Source organism: Anomaloglossus baeobatrachus, chromosome 7, assembly GCF_048569485.1.
Source record: "Anomaloglossus baeobatrachus isolate aAnoBae1 chromosome 7, aAnoBae1.hap1, whole genome shotgun sequence".
In the NCBI taxonomy this organism is placed as follows: domain Eukaryota; kingdom Metazoa; phylum Chordata; class Amphibia; order Anura; family Aromobatidae; genus Anomaloglossus; species Anomaloglossus baeobatrachus.
The window spans coordinates 249677613-249699501 of record NC_134359.1 but is presented as its reverse complement, the minus strand read 5'-3'; the positions used below and the strand labels follow the sequence as shown (position 1 = coordinate 249699501).

Sequence of the window (21889 nt, the reverse complement as noted above, 5' to 3'; positions counted from 1 at the left end):
CGCCACGCTTGCAAGTCCACTCTGACCCCGACCCAGGAACTTACGTACCTGGGGATGCAATTCGAGACTCTGCTGGCACTTGTGAAGCTGCCCTTAGTCAAACAGCAGTCTCTTCATCTGGCGGTTCGCTCTCTGCTGAGGCTCCGCCGTCATTCCATCAGGCACCTCATGCAGGTGCTGGGTCAGATGGTGGCGTCAATAGAAGCGGTTCCCCTTGCCAGTTCCATCTGCGTCCCCTGCAGCTGGACATTTTCCGCTGTTGGGGCAAGGGACTTCTTCCTTGCACAGACTGGTGGCTCTGTCGCCACAGACCAGGAGCTCTCTTTAAGTGGTGGCTTCGGCCCCTCTCTCTGTACCAGGGACGCTCCTTTCTGGCCCCGTCCTGGGTGATTCTCACCACGGATGCCAGTCTATCTGGCTGGGGAGCAGTTTCTCCACCACCGAGCACAGGGCACTTGGACTCCGTCCGAATCAGCCCTCTCGATCAATGTGCTAGAAATCAGGGCTGTAGTCCTTGGACTCGCAGCCGCCTAGCAATGTTGGAAGTTCAACATATCCTTCAGTGGACGGAGGACTCCGAGTCCACCATATCCGCAGTCCACATCCCAGGCGCAGAAAACTGGGAGGCAGATTATCTCAGCCGTCAAACCGTGGACAGCGGCGGGTGAGCCCTGCATCCGGCAGTGTTCCGGTCAATTTAGCAGGCAGGGCACTCCGGAAGTGGATCTAATGGCATCCCGGCACAACAACAAGGTCCCGGTTTACGTGGCTCGCTCCCACGATCCTCAGGCCTTGGCAGCGGACGCGCTGGTTCCAGATTGGTCCCAGTTCCGTCTGGCCTACGTGTTTCCCCCTCTAGCTCTCTTGCCCAGAGTCCTGCGCAAGATCAAAATGGAGGGCCGTCGGGTCGTACTCATCGCCCCAGGCCCAGGCGAGCTTGGTTCCCAGACCTGCTCCGTCTGTTCGTAGAGGTGCTGTGGCATCTCCCGGACCGGCCAGACGTTCTCTCAGAGGGTCCGTTTTCCACAACAATTCTGCGGCTCTCAGATTGACGGCGTGGCTCTTGAGCCCTGAATCCTTACGGCTTCAGGCATTCCTTCCGAGGTCATCTTCACTATGACTCAGGCTCGGAAGTCTTCCTCGGCCAGGATTTACCTCAGGACTTGGAGAATTTTCCTGTCCTGGTGTCGTTCTTCCGGCCATGCTCCTTGGCCGTTTTTTCCTTGCCGACCATCCTGTCCTTTCTACAGTCCGGCCTGCAGCTAGGTCTGTCCCTCATTCCCTCAAGGGACAGGTCTCGGCTCTGTCAGCATTGTTCCAGCGGCATATCGCCCGACTGGCCCAGGTGCGCACCTTCATGCAGGGCGCATCTCACATCATTCCGCCTTACCGGCGGTCTCTGGATCCCTGAGACCTTACTCTGGTCCTCATGGCCTTACAGAAACCCCCCTTTGAGCCTCTTAGGGAGGTTTCGTTGTTTAGTCTTTCACAGAAAGTGGTCTTTCTGGTGGCCATAATTTCTCTCAGGAGAGTCTCTTATTTGACTGTGCTCTCTTCGGAGTCACCCTTTTTGGTTTTTTTCACCAAGACAAGGTGGTTCTCCGTCTAACTCCGGGCCTTCTCCCTAAGGTGGTGTCTCCTTTCCACCTTAACCAGGACATTTCATTGTCTTCCCTTTGTTCGGCCCCTGTGCATCGCTTTGAGAAAGCGTTGCATGCTTTAGATTTGGTGTGGACGCTCCGGATCTATGTGTCACGCACCGCTGTTTCTTAGGCGGTGCACCTCTCTTTGTGTGCTGACCACACGTCAGCGCAAGGGTCTCTCGGCTTCTAAACCGACCCTAGCTCATTGAATAGGTCGGCCATATCCGATGCCTACCAATGTTCTCAGATGCCTCCCCCGCCGGGGATTAAGGCGCACTCGACCAGAGCCGTCGGTGCCTCTTGGGCTACGGCTCAGCAGGTCTGTCAGGCTGCCACTTGGTCTAGTCTGCACTCTCTTTCGAAGCACTACCAAGTGCATGCTCATGCTTCGGCAGATGCGAGCTTGGGCAGACGCATCCTTCGGACGGCTGTCGCCCATTTGTGAAGTTAGGTTTCGCCTACTTCTCGGTTTCTGTTTATTTCCCACCCATGGACTGCTTTGAGATGTCCCATGGTTTGGGTCTCCCATAAGGAACGATAAAGAAAAAGAGAATTTTGTTTACTTACCGTAAATTCTTTTTCTTATAGTTCCGACATGGGAGACCCAGCACCCTCCCTGTTGCCTGTTGGCAGCTTTCTTGTTCCGTGTGTTTTCACCGGCTGTTGTTATAGACAGAAGTTCCGGTTGTTCCGGGTTTTATTCTATCTCTACTTATGGGTGGATGTCCTCCTTCAGCTTTGGCACTAAACTGGTTGGATTTGTCATCCGGGGAGTGTATATGCTCGGAGGGAGGAGCTACACTTTTAGTGTAGTACTTTGTGTGTCCTCCGGAGGCAGTAGCTATACACCCATGGTTTGGGTCTCCCATGTCGGAACTATAAGAAAAAGAATTTACGGTAAGTAAACAAAATTCTCTTTTTTAATGTATCTAACAAGCAATACGTAGAAACTGTTTTGCATCAACCGCGCAATACCTTTACACCGGGAAGGGGTAGGTCAGCTCCAAGTCATGCATTAGAGGAAATGGTCACGGGTGCACGTGGTCAAAGCAGAAGAAAGTCCAAATACCTTCCAAAAAAAGAAGAGAGAAAGACACGGCACAGTCCATCCAATAGTCCAAAGTGCTTTATTTAATTAAAATGGTGCAGGTGAAAATAGCGGGGAAAGAGTCGGGTGCAGCCCCCCAAATAGACGACTGCCGTTTCGCACCTCCTTATGCTTCAACGGGTCCAATAGATTGGACCAGTTAAAGCACAAGGAGGTGCAAAACAGCCGTCGTCCATTGGGGGCCTGCAGCCGGCTCTTTCCCCACTATTTTTACCTGCACCATTTGAATTAAATAAAGTACTTCGGAATATTGGATGGACTGTGCCGTGGCTTTCTCTCCTTTTTTTTTTTGATCTTTTAATATATATCCCTATGTATGGTAAATCTGTTCCATCATAAGGCGTCAAATCCTTCCTTTCCTTTCTTTCCTTTTCCTTTTCCTTTCTTTCTTTCTTTTCCTTCCTTCCTTTCTTTTCTTTTCTTTTCTTTTCTTTTCTTTTCTTTTCTTTTCTTTTCTTTTCTTTTCTTTTCTTTTCTTTTCTTTTCTTTTCTTTCTTTCTTTCTTTCTTTCTTTCTTTTTTTCTTTCTTTCTTTCTTTCTTCCCTCTCTTCCTTCCCTCTCTCCCTTCCTTCCTTCCTTCCTTCCCTCCCTCTTTCTTTCTTTCTTTCTTTCTTTCTTTCTTTCTTTCTTTCTTTCTTCCCGCTCTTCCTTCCCTCTCTCCCTTCCTTCCTTCCCTCTCTTTCTTTCTTCCTTCCTTCCTTCCCTCTCTTTCTTTCTTTCTTTCTTCCTTCCTTCCTTCCCTCTCTTCCTTCCTTCCCTCTCTTCCTTCCTTCCCTCTCTTCCTTCCTTCCCTCTCTTCCTTCCTTCCCTCTCTTCCTTCCCTCCCTCTCTTCCTTCCTTCCTTCCCTCCCTCTCTTCCTTCCTTCCTTCCTTCCCTCCCTCTTTCTTTCTTTCTTTCTTTCTTTCTTTCTTCCTTCCTTCCTTCCTTCCTTCCTTCCTTCCTTCCTTCCTTCCTTCCTTCCTTCCTTCCTTCCTTCCTTCCTTCCCTCCCTCTCCTTCCTTCCTTCCTTCCTTCCCTCCCTCTCCTTCCTTCCTTCCTTCCTTCCCTCTCCTTCCTTTCCTTCCCTCCCTCTCCTTCCTTTCCTTCCCTCCCTTTCCTTCCTTTCCTTCCCTCTCTCTCCTTCCTTTCCTTCCCTCTCTCTCCTTCCTTTCCTTCCCTCCCTCTCCTTCCTTTCCTTCCCTCTCTCTCCTTCCATTCCTTCCCTCCCTCCCCTTCCTTCCTTCCCTCTCTCTCCTTCCTTTCCTTCCCTCTCTCTCCTTCCTTTCCTTCCCTCTCTCTCCTTCCTTTCCTTCCCTCTCTCTCCTTACTTTCCTTCCCTCTCTCTTCTTCCTTTCCTTCCCTCTCTCTCCTTCCTTTCCTTCCCTCTCTCTCCTTCCTTTCCTTCCCTCTCTCTCCTTCCTTTCCTTCCCTCCCTCTCCCTTAATTCCTTCCCTCTCTCCCTTTTCTTCCCTCTCTCCCTTTCCTTCCCTCTCTCCCTTTCCTTCCCTCTCTTCCTTTCCTTCCCCTACATACAGCCCCAATCTGTCTCCATAATCTATATGCAATAAAACCCCTTTAGAGGTGCAGGTATGGCATTCTCATGTTAGTCATCTTTGCTTCTGGTTGCAGACTGGGACCTTGGGGTTTGCTTACTGTATGAATGCAGAAGGAAACAGCTGAGGAAGCCAGACCTTCTGAACTCCTGGATTGACCTCCGATTAACATACAAGGTGAGTAAATACCCTAAGCGCAGATGTAGGGGCAGATGTTGTACATCCATGTAGCTAAATAATGGAGCATGCTATGATCAGGCTGCTACGATCACCTTCTCTAGTCTAATGCCAATAATTCATTACTTTCTTTGTCGCTCCATTGGGAGACCCAGACAATTGGGTGTATAGCTTCTGCCTCCGGAGGCCACACAAAGTATTACACTTTAAAAAGTGTAACCCCTCCCCTCTGCTATACACCCTCCCGTGCATCACGGGCTCCTCAGTTTTTAGCTTTGTGTGGAAGGAGGCACACATTCACGCAAGCTCCACGTTTTTAGTCAGCAGCAGCTGCTGACTATATCGGATGGAAGAAAAGAGGGCCCTAACAGGGCTCCCGGCATGCTCCCTTCTCACCCCACTCAGGTCGGCAGTGTTGTTAAGGTTGAGGTACCCATTGCGGGTACACAGGCTGGAGCCACATGCCGCTTTCCTTCCCCATCCCTTAGGGGCTCTGGGGAAGTGGGATCCTACCCGGTCATCCAGACACTGGGACCGGTCTCCCTCCGCAGCCCCTGGGGGAATCTGCCGGACAGGAGACGGAGTATCGTCAGGGACATTGCCCTGCATCCACAGGTACTCTGTGTCCCCGTTGGGACGGCTCATAAAGCACCTTGGGCCCAGACGCTGCAGCGACTGCGGCGTGGGTATGGGTCCGGGACTACCGCGCCGACCGTGCACTGCCGGCCGGCCGCGGTTTTAACTTTAGTCCCCGGCTTTTGCGGCCTAGTATGGGATTCTCCCGCCCCCAGGCCTGCCAGTCAGGGAAAGGGGCGGGACGGTCGGTATGACGCCGACAGTGAGGGCTGGAGTACACTGAGCTGTCCTCCGCCCCCCTCACTACTCACGCTGGGGCACCAGATTCCCGCACTTTTTGTGACTACGCCCACGCCTCCCTCCTCCTCAGAGAACGCCGTCAGCCATGTTTTCAGCAACTTCTGGCTGCAGCTGAGGGAGACCCGGGGCAGGGAATCTGGTGGCCACAAGCCACATCCGCAGCTCCTGGGGGAATCTGCCGGACAGGAGACGGAGTATCGTCAGGGACATGGCCCTGCATCTACAGGTACTCTGTGTCCCCGTTGGGACGGTGCATGAAGCACCTTGGCCTCAGACGCAGCTGCGACTGCGGTGTGGATTTTTTGTCTGGGACTACCGCGCCGACCGTGCCTGTTTGCCGGCCGCGGTTTTTACTTTAGTCCCCGGCTTTTGCGGCCTAGTGTGTTAAACTCCCGCCCCTGAGCCTGCCAGTCAGGGAGAAAGGCGGGACGGTCGGTATGATGCCGACAGTGAGGGCTGGAGCGCACCTCGCTGTCCTCCGCCCCCCCTCACTGATCACTATAGTCCACCAGATTCCCGCACTTTTGTGACTACAGGGACAGAGCCCTGCATCATAAGGTACTCTGTGTCCCCTGAGGGACGGTGCATGCAGCATCTGTGTTACAAACCCCGCAGCGGTTGCTGACTGGTTTGTGAGACTGGGACTACCGCGCCGACCGCGCCATGTTTGCCGGCCGCGTTTTTAAATTTAGTCCCCGGCTCTTACGGCCTAGTGCCATATACTCCCGTTCTCGGGCCTGCCAGTCAGGGGTAACGACGGGACGGCCGACTGGACGTCGGCAGGGAGGGCTGGAGCATACGTTGGTATCCTCCTTCCCCCTCACTGAGCACTGGGGGGCACCAGTTTTTCAGGTGCTGTCCCCCCCTTGGTGCCGCAGTGTATATATATATATATGTTTATTTATATGGTATATGATCTCACTGTTCGGCAGCATTATTTGCTTTCGGCTGTATACCCTCACTGATCTGTTGTCTGCTCTTAAAGAGTAAGGGTGCCAAGGCACTGGCTTATTTTACAACCGGTACCTCTTGTGCGGCTATATTACAGGCACTGCACAGATGACAGCGACAGAGTTTGCATGATGGAATCAGCAAATCTCTGAATAGCTTTCACATTCCAGGACTCAGTCTATGGACAGAGGGTCTGCTAAGATACTGGAAGCCTTGCAGTCCAGACTGATAACACAGGGCCAGGGAGCTGTGAGTTCATCGCTCCCGGGTCCCTCTGGGTCGGTACAACATCCTGGGGTAACACCCAGATCCCACGGTGAGAACTCCGTCACGGACCGCGGCCTATGATAGGCTAAGCGGGCCCGCTGAGAACCTTCCCCGACTTCATCAGGAGTGCGTGTTTCGATCACTCTAACTCCAGAGGGGCCGTCCAGTAGCACAGAACTTGACGGACAAGCGCTTACTAAGCGCCTTATTGACACGCGTTACCCTTTTCCCCCCTGACGTGCTTAAGGGTTGGGCTCAGTGTCACAGGGTGGATCCTCCAGTCTCTAGGCTGGCGGCTAGATCCGTAGTATTAGGGGCAGATGTCCATCTCTCACGAATGCCACTGACAAGCAAATAAAGCTTATGATGAAATCCATCTATGAAGCCATAGTCGCATCTTTTGCTCCAGCCTTCGCAGCCGTGAGGGCACTCCAAGCTATCTCAGCTTCTCTGGCTGAGATTATTGCGGTTGCACATACCTCTGCCACGCAGGTTGTGTCCTTCACTTCTCAGGCGTAGGTTTTTTCGTTCTACGCCATGAACGCCGTTCCTGGACTCTGCGAGCCGTACAGCGGTAGCATCCACCAATTCAGTGGCAGTCTGCAGGGCCATGTGGCTACGTGAATGGAAGGCAGGCTCTGCTTCCAAGAAGTTTCTTAACCGGTTTGCCATTTTCTGGCGACCGTTTGTTTGGCGAGCAATTGGATGAAGTTACTAGACAGTCTCGTCCTTGCCCCAGTCCAAGACCGATGGGTGAGAGACATTCTGTCTCATGGTTACAGGATACAGCTCTGCTCTCGTCCTCCGACTCGTTTCTTCAGAACATCTCCGCCCCCCGAGTGAGCCGATGCACTTTTTCAGGCGGTGAACACTCTGAAGCCTCGATGTCACAAGGAGACTTCCTAGCATCAATTGACATCAAGGATGCTTATCTCCATGTGCCGATCGCACCCGAGCTTCAACGCTTCTGCGTTTCGCCATCAGGGATGAACACCTTCAGTTCGTGGCACTGCCATTCGGCCTGGCGACAGCCCCTCGGGTCTTCACCAAGGTCATGGCAGCAGTGGTGGCGGTCCTACAGGGCCACTCGGTGATCACTTACCTAGACGATCCTCTAGTCAAGACACCCTTCTGGGTGGCATGTCAACACAACCTGACCATTGCTCTGGAGACTCTCCAGGGGTTCGGGTGGATCATCAAAATTCCAAGGTCAAAACTGACGCCGACCCAATCACTGACTTATCTCGGGATGGAGTTTTATACTCTCTCAGCGATAGTGAAGCTTCCGCTGCATAGTCAGCGTTCACTACAGACAGGGGTGCAATCTCTCCTTCGGGCCCAGTCACCCCTTGAGGCGCCTCATGCACTGCCCCAGGAAGATGGTGGCAGCAAGGGAGGCAGTTCCCTTGCGCAGTTTCGTCTGCGTCCGATTCTATCGGACACCGCAAATGGGACAGGAGGTCGACGTCCCTAGACAAGAACGTCTCTCTTTCCCTTGCAGCAAAACCTCTCTTCAGTGGTGTCTTCTTTCCACTTCCTGGGCGAAGGAAAAATCCTTCCGGCCCCCAGCCGGGGCTGGGGTCACGACGGACGCGAGTCTGTCAGGGTGGGGAGCGGTCTTCCTCCACCACTCGGCTCAGGGAACCTGGACTCCGACAGAGTCCTCCCCTCGGTTCAATGTTCTGGAGATAAGGGCAGTGGATCTAGCCCTAAAGGTGTTCCAGCAGTAGCTGGACGGCAGGCAGATCCGAATTCAGTCGGACAACGCCAAGGCAGTTGCGTACATCAACCACCAGGGCGGCACACGCAGTCGTCAAGCCTTCCGAGCAGTTCGGCGGATTCGGCTGTGGGCGGAAGCCACAGCCTCCAACATCTCCGCAGTTCACATCCCGGGCGTAGAAAACTGGGAAGCAGATTTTTCTCAGTCGCCAGGGCATGGACGCAGGGGAATGGTCTTCACCCGCACGTGTTTTCTAGAGATTATTGCCGTTGGGGAACGCCGGACGTCGATCTAATGGCGTCTCAGCACTACAACAAAGTCCCGGCATTCATGGCTCGGTCCAAGGATCACAGAGCTCTGGCGGCAGACGCGCTAGTTCACGACTGGTCGCAGTTTCGACTGCCTTATGTATTTCCTCCTCTGGCACTACTGCCCAGAGTGTTACGCAAGATCAGGTCAGACTGTCGCCGCGCCATCCTCGTTGCTCCAGACTGGCCGAGGTGATCGTGGTACCCGGATCTGTGGCACCTCACGGTGGGTCAACCGTGGACTCTCCCAGACCGACCAGACTTGCTGCCTTAAGGGCCATATTTCCTTCTGAATTCTACGGCTCTAATCCTCACTGTGTGGTGGCTCCTAGCGTCATCAGGGATATCTCCAGATGTCATTGCCACCATGAGACAGGCCAGGAAACCAACGTCCGCCAAGATCTATCACAGGACTTGGAGGATCTTCTTATCCTGGTGCTCTGATCAGGGTTTTACTCCCTGGCCGTTTGCCTTGCCCACTTTCTTTCGCAAAGGGTGGCCTTCCTAGTGGCAGTCACATCACTCAGAAGAGTATCTCAGCTGGCAGCGCTGTCATGCAAAGCCCCCTTCCTGGTGTTTCACCAGGATAGGGTGGTTCTACGTCCGGTCCCGGACTTTCTCCCTAAGGTATCCCCGTTTCGTCTTACCCTCTTTGGGTCCGCATCCAGTTCACCAATGTGAAAAGGATTTGCATTTATTAGATCTGGTGAGAGCACTCCGGCTCTACATTTCTCGCACGGCGCCCCTGCGCCGGTCTGATGCGCTCTTGTCCTTATCGCGGACCAGAGTAAGGGATTTCAGGTTTTCAAGTCAACCTTGGCTCGGTGAATCAAGGAACCGATTCTTGAAGCCTACCGGTTTTTTTTTGGGCTTCAGATTCCTGCAGGGCTGAAGGCCCATTCTACCAGAGCCGTCGGGGTCCTGGGCATTGCGACACCAGGCTACGGCTCGGCAGGTGTGTCAGGCGGCTACCTGGTCGAGTCTGCACACTTTCACGAAACACTATCAGGTGCATGCCGATGATTCGGCAGACGCCAGCCTAGGTAGGCAAGTCCTTCAGGCGGCAGTTGCCCACCTGTAAGAGGGGGCCGTTTTTCGGCTCTTTTTATCGAAGTATTCTTTTACCCACCCAGGGATTGCTTTTGGACATCCCAATTGTCTGGGTCTCCCAATGGAGCGACAAAGAAGAAGGGAATTTTGTTTACTTACCGTAAATTCCTTTTCTTCTAGCTCCTATTGGGAGACCCAGCACCCGCCCCTGTTCCCTTCGGGCTGTTGTTCTTTTGTGTACACATGTTGTTCATGTTGACTTGTTCTTTTGGTTCATGGTTTCAGTTCTCCGAACATCCTTCGGATTGAATTTACCTTAGACCAATTTATAAGTTTCCTCCTTCCTGCTTTTGCACCAAAACTGAGGAGCCCGTGATGCACGGGAGGGTGTATAGCAGAGGGGAGGGGTTACACTTTTTAAAGTGTAATACTTTGTGTGGCCTCCGGAGGCAGAAGCTATACACCCAATTGTCTGGGTCTCCCAATAGGAGCTAGAAGAAAAGGAATTTACGGTAAGTAAACAAAATTCCCTTCATTGGCCTCTGGACTATAAGAATGGATGACAGCCTCCCAAAACTTGCTTGAGGGCCCATAATAAACCTTTGATGCATTTAAATAAAACCTTATTTTCACTTACGGTATATAAGATGTAAACAAATATGATATATTATGAGGGTGATATATAGACACATACATATATGTATATATAAATAAAATAGAAAAGATTAACATCTAGCTTTTAAAGCTTTTTTTACATTTTGAAGGGAGCTTCTTATGTCAAAAATGCCATTAAACAGCATATATGGGATTAATCAGCAGGTTAATAGACTTCTGAAGCTGTGCGGCCGCCGTCCTGAAAGTCTGGCTACTGGTAGGAAATGGACTTTATTCCTCCCAGCAGCCTCCGGCTTCCTGTCATAGAGATGGCACGGCCCGGCTTCGGTGGCTATAACCACCCCTGGCACTGATTGACAGCCGGCTCTGTACTGATACACTGCAGAGGCAGCTGTCAGTCACTGCAGAGGTCTCAGTTACAGCCACCTTTCACTATGTACTGAGCGTTGACTGAAACCGGGCCTGCCGCACCTCTATAACTGAATACTGGAGGTTGCGGGGAGGCATAAAGTTCATCAAAAGGAACTTGTCAATAGGTTTTTGCTACCTCATCTGAGAGCAGCATGATGTAGGTAAAGAGATCCTGAATCCAACAATGTGTCACTTACAAGACTAGATGCAGCTGTTCTGACACAAGCAGAATTTTTCAATTTTAGCCATGTAGCAGAGCTGAGAGAGCTGCCCCTGCCCTCTACAGGCTCTCAATAGAGATTGTACATAGACAGTCAGGTGTAAATCACAGGAGGGAGCGTGTCAGGCTGCCATGCGTGTGACATTGTAGTCCAGGCAATGATAAGGTCCTGCTGCTAAAACAAACATTGCAAATAAACAAGAGATCGCACCTTCTCAAGACAGGTATCCCTAAATTCAATTTTTTTAAACCCTTACAGCATGCTGTCTTCAGCTTGCATAGAAAAGAATCTGCTAACAGATTCCCTTTAACTCACAGTAGCCAAGCTTTCAGTGCAGTAGCCACACAGCTTCCAAATGCTAAAATCAGATCATCCATTGGACACAACCCATTGTATACCCTAGTAGTGTAAATGAATGTGACTAAACAAAATTATTTTATAGAGGGAGAGGGAGTAGGACACCTACTGGCCACAGTCATTAGGGCGCAGGAAGGATCTTAGGTTAAAGACGGAATCAGGTGACTTTGTAACAGAAAGCGAGGATATAATAAGAGAAATAAAGAGGTATTATATGCGGCTATACACATCAGACTGTGACCTCACGGAGACTGAGATTGAGCAGTATTTGGATGCTCTCTCTCTTCCTACACTGAGTGATGTAAACAGGGAATTGCTGGACCGGGACATCTCATTGGAAGAACTGGAGGAAGCGCTTGGCCAGACACAAAATGAAAAAGCTCAGGGAACGGATGGCCTGCCTGGAGAGTTTTATAAAACGTATGCATCCTTACTGCTACCCAAACTACTTAAGGTATTTGAAGAATCTGAAAGGCAGAGGGTCCTCCCGCCCTCTATGAGGGAAGCCTTAATAGTCCTAATATTAAAACCTGGAAAAGATCCAGAGATCCTGGATTCGTACCGCCCAATCTCTCTCCTACAAACAGACATTAAATTGCTGGCCAAGGTGCTCGCCAATAGGATGTCCCGAGTCATCTCATCTATAGTGCAGAGTGATCAGACAGGATTCAGTCCATGCAGAGCCACATCAATGAATCTCAGGAAATTATATTTGGGAATTCAACATGGTTCTGAGGTACCGGGGGAAAGGGCAATTTTGTCTTTAGACGCCGCTAAGGCGTTCGATAGCCTTGAATGGGAATATATGTGGGCTGTACTTCGGAAAATGGGCTTTGGACATAGATTCATAAATTGGGTAAAACTGCTATATGACTCACCGGTGGCAAAGGTTAGGGTTAATGGCAGGGTCTCCGAGTCTTTTCCTCTTGGAAGAGGTACTAGACAGGGGTGCCCTCTTTCGTCATTGCTATTCGCGACTGCAGTGGAGCCGTTGGCAGTGGCAATACGGAAATCCAGGGAGGTAGAGGGATTTCGGTGTGGAGCCGTGGAACAAAAGATATCATTATACGCAGACGATCTACTCTTATATTTAGACAGGGTACGTTCCTCGATTTTGCCGGCAATAAATATCATTCAGGAATTTGGGCAGAGGTCTGGTCTACTAATCAACTGGTCCAAGTCGGCTTTAATGCCGTTGGACCCCCTTCCGGGGGACTTCTCGGACTTGCAGATTCCGGTTCCTGTGGTCCGGGAGTTTAAATATCTGGGAGTAATTGTCAACCCAATTCCGAAGGATTTCCAGGCCCTAAATCTGGAACCCCTGTTACAGCGATTCAGAACAAAAGTGCATACCTGGTGCCGCTTGCCGCTATCAAATATCGGCAGATCCAATTTAATTAAAATGGTGATGATGCCACAATTACTATATCTTATACATAATTCTCCAGTGTGGATATGTAGGGAATTTTTTGCAAAAATTAATACAATATTCTAGAAATTTATCTGGAAGAAAAAGCAGGCTAGGATTCGACTGGAAGTGCTACAGCGGGGAAAGGAGGAGGGAGGATTGGCGGTAACAAACTCATATATATATATACTATATAGCCTCCCAGATGCAACATCTTAGGGGTTGGGGCAAAGAAGGAGGGTATGATACCAGTGGTGATATAGTGAGAGAGGGATCAGTATGGAAATACCCAGGTTGCCGGTTGGATGTGGGACAAAGACAGATAAACGAGGCACGATATCCCACACTGGCTATGATATTTAGGGTGTGGGACAGGGGTAAGTCTCTTTTGGGGATAAGCGGACCTACAGAGCTCTGGCCACTGTGGCAGAACCCCGACTTGCCAGAAATTAAAAAATTAGTAGGGTTCAGAGGATGGGAGGATAAAGGGATCCATTTAGTGCCACAAGTATTACAAAATAATACTCTTAAAAGCTTTGAACAATTAAGAACGGAGTTTCACCTCCCGCATGTCTTCTTTTATCAGTATTTGCAGCTGAGGCACGCACTGGAAAGACAGAGGAGGACAAACCCGGTAACAGTGACACATAATCAAACATTACATAGGCTGCTTACATCTGAGTCCTCTAAAGGTCTTATCTCGGAATTATATAAAAAATTACTACCTGCCCATCTGGAAACACACCCATTGATTGTTAAAAGCAAATGGGAACAAGGCGTTGGTCCCCTGACGGAAGACCAGTGGTCTGATATATTGGAACAGGTTCCTAAACTGGCGGTATCGGAGTGCCAAAAGCTGTCTCAAATATATCTCATCCACAGGGTATATAAAACTCCCAGCCTACTATTTAAGATGGGACTCAGGCCAAACGCACAGTGTGTTAGGTGTGGACAGGATGATGCCCATTTGATGCATGTTCTGTGGGAGTGTGGATATATTGGTGATTTCTGGAAACAAACCCTGGGACTCATAGACCAAATATATCATGTCACAATACAACCGTCGCCTCGCCTGTGCCTGTTGAGTCTGTGGGAAGGAGGAGTGGACCCGGATTCTCCAACAGCCCTGGGAATAGCCCGTATCCTGTACCAAGCAAGAAAGCTACTAGCATATCACTGGTTAGACCCTCTACCACCAACATTAACAGAGCTCAAAAACAAATTAAATAACGTCATAAGATTGGAAAGGGGAGTTTATTTAAAAAGAAAAACATTGAAAAAATTTTACAACATTTGGCGGCCATGGATGGAGTTGCCGGGCCTACCCTCCAGTGCACTGGTCCAGGATGCAATGCTGGACCGGTTACTGTTGTGCCTGCAGTGATGGGATGTGTGAGGAAGGAAATTAAAACTAGTGTTTCCTATGGCAAAGTGGACTTTGAATGACGAGGTGAGAGAGGACTGGAAGGGTTTGATTGATGACTGCACGGGGAGGGAGCGGCGGGTGAGTATAGCAACGTGATGTGGAGCGACACGGCTGATGGAGGAGGTGTTTCTGTTAGTCTGAGGCATTATTGCATAATTTAAGTTTTGTTTATCTGTGGAGCCACGAGGTTTGTAGGCTCAAGTTATATAATATAACTATGATTTGAGAACCTTATTACTGCTTCTATATACATGCAGAGAAAGAACCTCATTTATAAACCACATGTGCTTATCTGTTGTTTACTGTTACCAGTCATATGAAAAGTGAAATATTCTCTGTATTGATTCCTAATTATTTAATAAAAAAAGATCTGATTGTAAATGAATGTGACATAATGCTCCTGGGTTCCTTAAATTTAAGGCTTACCTCTAATGTTCCCTTTCAGCTTTTCTACAATCGCAGACCCAAAGGTTTAAATGGCGCTTTACAAGATGTCGGCATTGAGTTTTCTGGCCGGGAACACTCCGGTAGGGCTGGGTTTTTTTTGTTTTGTTTTTTTCTGTTTTTTTATACATAATATATATTATACATTATATATACAGTACAGACCAAAAGTTTGGACACACCTTCTCATTCAAAGAGTTTTCTTTATTTTCAAGACTCTAAAAATTGTAGATTCACATTGAAGGCATCAAAACTATGTATTAAAACATGTGGAATGAAATACTTAAAAAAGTGTGAAACAAGTGAAAATATGTCTTATATTCTAGATTCTTCAATGTAGCCACCTTTTTGCTTTCATTACTACTTTGCACACTCTTGGCATTCTCTTGATGAGCTTCAAGAGGTAGTCACCGGAAATGGTTTTCCAACAGTCTTGAAGGAGTTCCCAGAGATGCTTAGCACTTGTTAGCCCTTTTGCCTTCACTCTGCGGTCCAGCTCACCCCAAACCATCTCGATTGGGTTCAGGTCTGGTGACTGTGGAGGCCAGGTCATCTGGCGTAGCACCCCATCACTCTCCTTTTAAGTCTAATAGCCTTACACAGCCTGGAGGTGTGTTTGGGGTCATTGTCCTGTTGAAAAATAGATGATGGTCCAACTAAATGCAAACCGGATGGAATAGCACGCCGCTGCAAGATGCTGTGGTAGGCATGCTGGTTCAGTATGCCTTCAATTTTGAATAAATCCCCAACAGTGTCACCAGCAAAGCACCCCCACACCATCACACCTCCTCCTCCATGCTTCACGGTGGGAACCAGACATGTAGAGTCCATCCGTTCACCTTTTCTACAAAGACACGGTGGTTGGATCCAAAGATCTCAAATTTGGACTCATCAGAGCAAAGCACAGATTTCCACTGGTCTAATGTCCATTCCTTGTGTTCTTTAGCCCAAACAAGTCTCTTCTGCTTGTTGCCTGTCCTTAGCAGTGGTTTCCTAGCAGCTATTTTACCATGAAGGCCTGCTGCACAAAGTCTCCTCTTCACAGTTGTTCTAGAGATGAGAAGGTGTGTCCAAACCTTTGGTGTGTACTGTATATATTATACACAAAAAGTGACTGCGAAGCTTGGAAAGAGAGAGACGCCTACTGCAGAACCTCTTATTTATTTACGATAAGTTTTACATTTTATTTATTTTTTTTTCCTTTCCAGGACTAGATGATTCCCGAAACACGGCTCGCCTCGCTTGGAGAATGATCTGTGACGGTTGCGTCATGAAAATCACTAAATCCTTAGATAAGGTCAGTTGGTTTTTCAGGTCTCCATTTTTTCTTCATTCCACTAACCACGATGAATAGACCATAACATCTGGAGGCAAAACTTGAAGAAAGAAAATGATAACTTTTGTGGTAATTAATTTTTTTTTGAAGAATTCTGGGTTTTCTTTATAAATACTAGGCAACGCCTAATTCTTCCGTAAGACCGGGGCCATCATCGGTCAGACAGGCGACGGCTATAGCTAAGGAAGACGAGCAAGATTTAAAGAAGGGTCGAAATACTGAGAAACCTAATGACCAACTGCTTGCCGGTAACAACCAGGACTGTGCCAAAAACCTGAAGGACGGGCCATCACACAAGACGTTAATAAATGGAATTTCTGCAACACTTGGAAATGACAATAAATATGGGTTGCCTGCACGAACATCACTCGGTCCCGTAAAATATGGCAGCCGGATTGGAGTCTTCTCCTCTACGCCCCTGGATCATTCACCACATGGCAGAAGTCACGTTTTAATGTCTACTACTGTCCATACGGTGAATGATGTCTCTGATCTGGATATGGATCCCTGCTCGGATTTGTCCATTTTGGCGGATTGGGAAGAAGCCGCTGTTATAGAGGATTCTCAGCATGAGGGTCCGGGAAATGTGGAGGAACCAGATCTGATACCGGTAGATTCACCATCATCCGCTGTCGTAATGCTTAGAAATGGTCATGAAAATCCAAATCGCTGCCAATCCAAGCACAGTATCGGGGCTGCTGTTGTTTATAGGAGCCCGGACACCACCATTTATAATGTCCATATGAAGAAACCAGCATCTAATGCTTCAGGTTTTAAACTACCCAGTGCTTTGGGAAATAGACTAAGTGGTCCGTCTCCATCCACAGGGAAGACGAGCAAGATGTCTACGTTGTTGGACTACTTTCCAAAAAGGAAGCTCGCTAGTGTAAGCTTCTACTCTCCCCCCAAGAAACTTCCATTCACCATACACGAAGACGGTAACCGCACGTTACCAGTCTCCCGTGTGCTGTCAAATAAAGTATTAAGCTCTACAGTCAATCTAAACAAAACCATTGGGGCAAGAAAATGTGACCGTATCACTGCCCCGATGTGCCAGTGTGGCCGTAGGGCGAAGAAACTCACCGTATCCAATATAGGTCCCAACCACGGCAGGGTTTTCTATAGCTGCTCCGTGCGGAGGAGAAGCGATGAGAACGGCAAAGGCTGCAACTACTTCAAATGGGAGGACACACTTCTGAAAGAGAAGACTCCACACACCTCGGCCTCCCTGTCCACCAGTGCCATAAGCGCGTCCTCTAATAGAAGTATGACTTCGGTGGGGTCTTCTGCCGTGCACAAACCTTTTATCAAGCTGAGACCATCGATGAGAACTTAATTTTTTTAGTTGCAACCACGATCATTGCCTACCACCGTTGTTCATCTAATACGAATTGACTGTGGGATCATGTTACTAGGATTTTATTACACCCTTCCATCTACTAGTGGATATCCGTCATAAGTGGTGTCTGATAATAGATCAGGATGATCATGAATTATGGACGAGTAAAATTGTGCATAGGAAAAAAATGTTGGACTTTGGACATCAGTAGAACAGCAGGTTTGATGACCATGTGCCCCACAATGATGTGTGTGTATGCAGAGCTCTCATGGCTTATGACTGGGTATCTACCGTATTTCTCAGATTGTAAGACGCACTGCGGCATGGGGGCTGTGCTGGCTGTGGCGTGGGGGCTGTGCTGGCTGTGGCGTGGGGGCTGTGCTGGCTGCGGCGTGGGGGCTGTGCTGGCTGCGGCGTGGGGGCTGTGCTGGCTGCGGCGTGGGGGCTGTGCTGGCTGCGGCGTGGGGGCTGTGCTGGCTGCGGCGTGGGGGCTGTGCTGGCTGCGGCGTGGGGGCTGTGCTGGCTGCGGCGTGGGGGCTGTGCTGGCTGCGGCGTGGGGGCTGTGCTGGCTGCGGCGTGGGGGCTGTGCTGGCTGCGGCGTGGGGGCTGTGCTGGCTGCGGCGTGGGGGCTGTGCTGGCTGCGGCGTGGGGGCTGTGCTGGCTGCGGCGTGGGGGCTGTGCTGGCTGCGGCGTGGGGGCTGTGCTGGCTGCGGCGTGGGGGCTGTGCTGGCTGCGGCGTGGGGGCTGTGCTGGCTGAGGCGTGGGGGCTGTGCTGGCTGCGGCGTGGGGGCTGTGCTGGCTGCGGCGTGGGGGCTGTGCTGGCTGCGGCGTGGGGGCTGTGCTGGCTGCGGCGTGGGGGCTGTGCTGGCTTCGGCGTGGGGGCTGTGCAGCCCCCACCGCAGTCTGCACGGCCCGCACCACAGCACCTGAAACATCGTCCTACTCCATCACTGCCTCTGCCTCCTGTGACCCTGATCCACCATTGCTGCCGCCCCCCTTCGGTAAGCAATGGTCTGCCTATGAGAAGGGCCCCATTTTTTTTATTTTATAACTTTATTTCTAAATTTGTGGTGTGTCTTATAATCCGGTGCACCTTTTATAAAACGAAAAATACGGTAGGTACTGTTAAAAGTAAACTGTTGGCAGGTTTTTGCTATGTACTTTTGAGGGCTGCATTATTTAGAGGCAGAAACCCTGATTCCAACGATGTATCCCTTACCGGACTGCTTAATAGAGTTTTGAAAGAATTCCTGTTTTCTCCCCTGTAGATGTAGCAGTGCTCAGAATGTTCAGCTCTGCATAACCATACCCACACCACTGATTAACATGATTAACAACTTCCGGTGTGCACTCTGGCAGCTTGTTGAAAATTCTATCAGTGGTGTGGGCGGGGTTATACGGATTCGCCTGACTGGCCTACACATGAGATGTAGTCCTGTAGTGATAATCTCCTGCTGATAAAACACTGATTTTACTGAAACTAAAGCCAGCTGACGCATTCCTGGAATCAGGTTCTTGTGCCCTATATTGCTTTCATATTAAATGGCAAAAACCTGCTGATAATTTCCTTTTAATGCCTAATCTGTGCTGACGTGCGCTTCACAAATCGCCTAAGCTTTACTATAGGCCGTACACACTTATGAAATCAATGTCTGACAGGCCCCAGTCTCGATAGATGCTGTGACATCCATCATCAAAGGGACCTGCTGCACAGTATTTTATTTTTTTAGGGGAGGGATTGGCCCTATTTGTTTTGGTTTTTTTTTCCCCAGCAATCACAGTATAGCTTTAAAAAATTGAGCACGGGGAGGTATGGACCGCAGGGCCCTGACGTTACATGGCGCATTGTACATTGCTCCTGTATATGTTATCGTTATATTTTTAAGATCAAGTTATTAATTGGACTTATTCTGTATGTATCAAATACACCTTTTTTTTTACTACACATTGCCTGGTATTGCAATGCCATTTTAATAATAAAAGCATATTTATATTTTTACTTATATTTGTCAAATGAATATTATTCTTCTTTTCAAAGCGGGTGTCTAAAGGTGAATGTAGTATTTCCTGACCAAGGCATAAAAATAATTTATCAATGCCATGAAAGGGAATCTGTCACCAGGTTTTTGTCACCTAATCTGAGAGCAGCATAATGTAGAGACAGAGACCCTGATTCCAGTGATGTGTCACTTGCTGGGCTGCTTATGTGGGCATCACACGGTACGATATATCTGGCGATATGTCGTCGGGGTCACGTCGTTGGTGACGCACATCTGGCATCGTCAGAGATGTGACACCTCCGAACGACTGTGAACGAGCAAAAATATTCGTTGACACGTCGCTCATTTTCATAATCTCGTTCCTCCTTCTGCGCGCCGGTGGTTTGTTCCCGAGGCAGCACACATCGCTCCGGGAGCGACGAACACAGCTTACCTGCGTCACGCCAGCAATGCGGAAGGAGGGAGGTGGGCGGGATGTTACGTCCCGCTCATCTCCGCCCCTCCGCTTCTATTGGGCGGCTGCTTAGTGACGCCGCTGTGACGCCGAACGTCCCTCCCCCTTCAGGAATTGGATGTTCGCCACGCACAGCGACGTCGTGAGGGAGGTAAGTGCGTGTGACAGGGGGTTAACGACTTTTTGTGCACCACAGGCAACTAATTGCCCGTGACGCACAAACGACGGGGGTGGGTACGATCGCTTATGCGATCGCACGATTATCGTCCCGTGTGACGCCCGCATTAGTGTAGTTTTGATAAAATTACTGTTTAATCAGCAGAAGATTATCAGTACAGGACTACTTGGTGTGCTGCAGGTAGTCCAGCATATTCATGCGCTCTGTATAACTGCTAGATCTGCAGCAGAGAAAACATTGATTTTATCAAAATGACAGCAAACAGCTCATTAAGTGACACATCGCTGGAATCAGGGTCTCTGCCTCTACATTATGCTGCTGTCAGATGGGGGAGCAAAAACCTGGTGACAGATTCTCTTTAAGAAAATTATATGATATCCCCAGATATGGGGTCCCTGGTCCCAGTTCGCTCTCGCTCAGGTACATATCTCTGGAGTACTCCACCTTAGCACACGGATGGGCACCTCCATTCTGAGAATCAGGTGATCATAAGTATTTACTCAGCTTCCATCATTTTGAGCATATCTTATAGTGTATGTATTTTGTTTAAAAAGTGTATGAAAGGGAGTCTTATCAGCCCAAAGTGTCAGAATAAACACAGTCTTATAGGTCATAGTTGCGACATGACGCATGTGTGCCCTCGTGCCAGGTCAATAATGTGGATGCCATTGTACGAGGGGTGGTTTTCAGGGCTTCCTCCTATGGCCACAGTTTTCTAACGTGGATGACTGACTGGGTTCCTGCGATGATTACTTGTGGCACAATGTCTCCTCACCTCTATCCATCATCTATAGAAGCCGTGGTTGCACCAGCTCACTACTGATCCATTCACACGGGGCTTCTTGGCTCATCGTTTTCAGATTCAGTAGGAGTTTCAGCGGCCATTTCCATAACTATCATACATTTATCATCTATCTGTCACACGGTGTTGGCTCTAAACTCGTCAAGTAACATGGAAGCATCTGACACTGTTCACACTGCAGAGTCTGACACTGTCATGCCTGGTAACAGGACGAGGCGGAAGTGGATCCACTGGTCCAAGGTACCGTTCACTGACCCAGAGGAGTGGACCTTGGTGGCCACCGAGTCTTCACTACTACCACCGGGAGTGGCAGCAGGTACAGAGGCTGGTAAGTGTCTGCCAGGAGGCAGCCCCAGGGGATCCCGATACGTTGGCAGCTGTCGCCACAGGACAAAGACCAGGAACCAAAGCAGATGAGGCAGAGGCTGGTGCGGTCCAGGACTGGTTGGTACTGCTGGTAACAGGCAGGCAGTAGATGCTTGCGGGAACTGGAGAAACCAGATGGACACAGGTAGGAACACGGCTACTGGTAGACAGAGACAGAGTCAGAGTCACAGACCTATACAGAGTGCGGGGGTAGCACAGGGGACCTGACAACTAGCACAGGCAGACTGGCTACAGGGACACTTTGAACAGGCACCTCCCAATGGGGGAGGATGCCTTATAAGCACTGCCTAATGGCGGGGACCGGGAGGCACTTCTCAGTGAAGTCGCGCTAGCCCTTTAAGAAAAGGGAGAACAGTGTGGCCGAACCCTAAGCACGTTCCCGAGAGCCAAAGGACTGAGCAGGCAGTGAGAGCAGTCGAGGACAGCGGGGAACTGGTGGCACCTACAGGGAGTGGGGGTGCCGACAGGAGGACACGAGGAATTCAGGGGCCTTGGGGTCGGGTAGAGACAGTGGAGGTGAGCTGGGGAGTGCGTCGGCACTTCTGGGTTGGGAGTACCAGCGGCTTAACACACACTATGCCTCCTTTGGTGCTTCTGAATTAGACAGGCTAGGGCATCGACCAACTGTGTTATCATTAGTGATCGAGCTTGCAGGAGTTAATTTCTGCTAGCCTGCTGGTTACCTCTTGGATCACATGTTGTGGGAGACCTATCACAGTCAATCCCCACCTTTTTAAGATGCAGGAGCCTGTCTGCCCATGCCGACTATATCTTATCTATATCGGTCTGTATGCTGTTGTATCCCAGTATTGCTGGTGATTGTATTACTTTGTGCGAAGCGTTCTCCCATTGTCTTGTTGTTTCTTCCCTGCACTTAT

General features: G+C 49.7%; 1 protein-coding gene across 1 annotated transcript in view; it reads left to right on the top strand.

Annotated features, from left to right (window-relative positions):
• The window catches only part of ERI2 (ERI1 exoribonuclease family member 2), a 45015-nt gene extending 27433 nt beyond the window's left edge, over positions 1 to 17582 (top strand). The window contains exons 7-10 of the mRNA XM_075318032.1: positions 4361 to 4461; positions 14517 to 14598; positions 15724 to 15812; positions 15970 to 17582. Coding sequence (XP_075174147.1) covers positions 4361 to 4461; positions 14517 to 14598; positions 15724 to 15812; positions 15970 to 17187 — 1490 coding nt within the window. The 3' untranslated portion in view covers positions 17188 to 17582. The remainder of the gene's footprint in view (positions 1 to 4360; positions 4462 to 14516; positions 14599 to 15723; positions 15813 to 15969) is intronic.
• The last annotated feature ends 4307 nt before the right edge of the window (positions 17583 to 21889 follow it).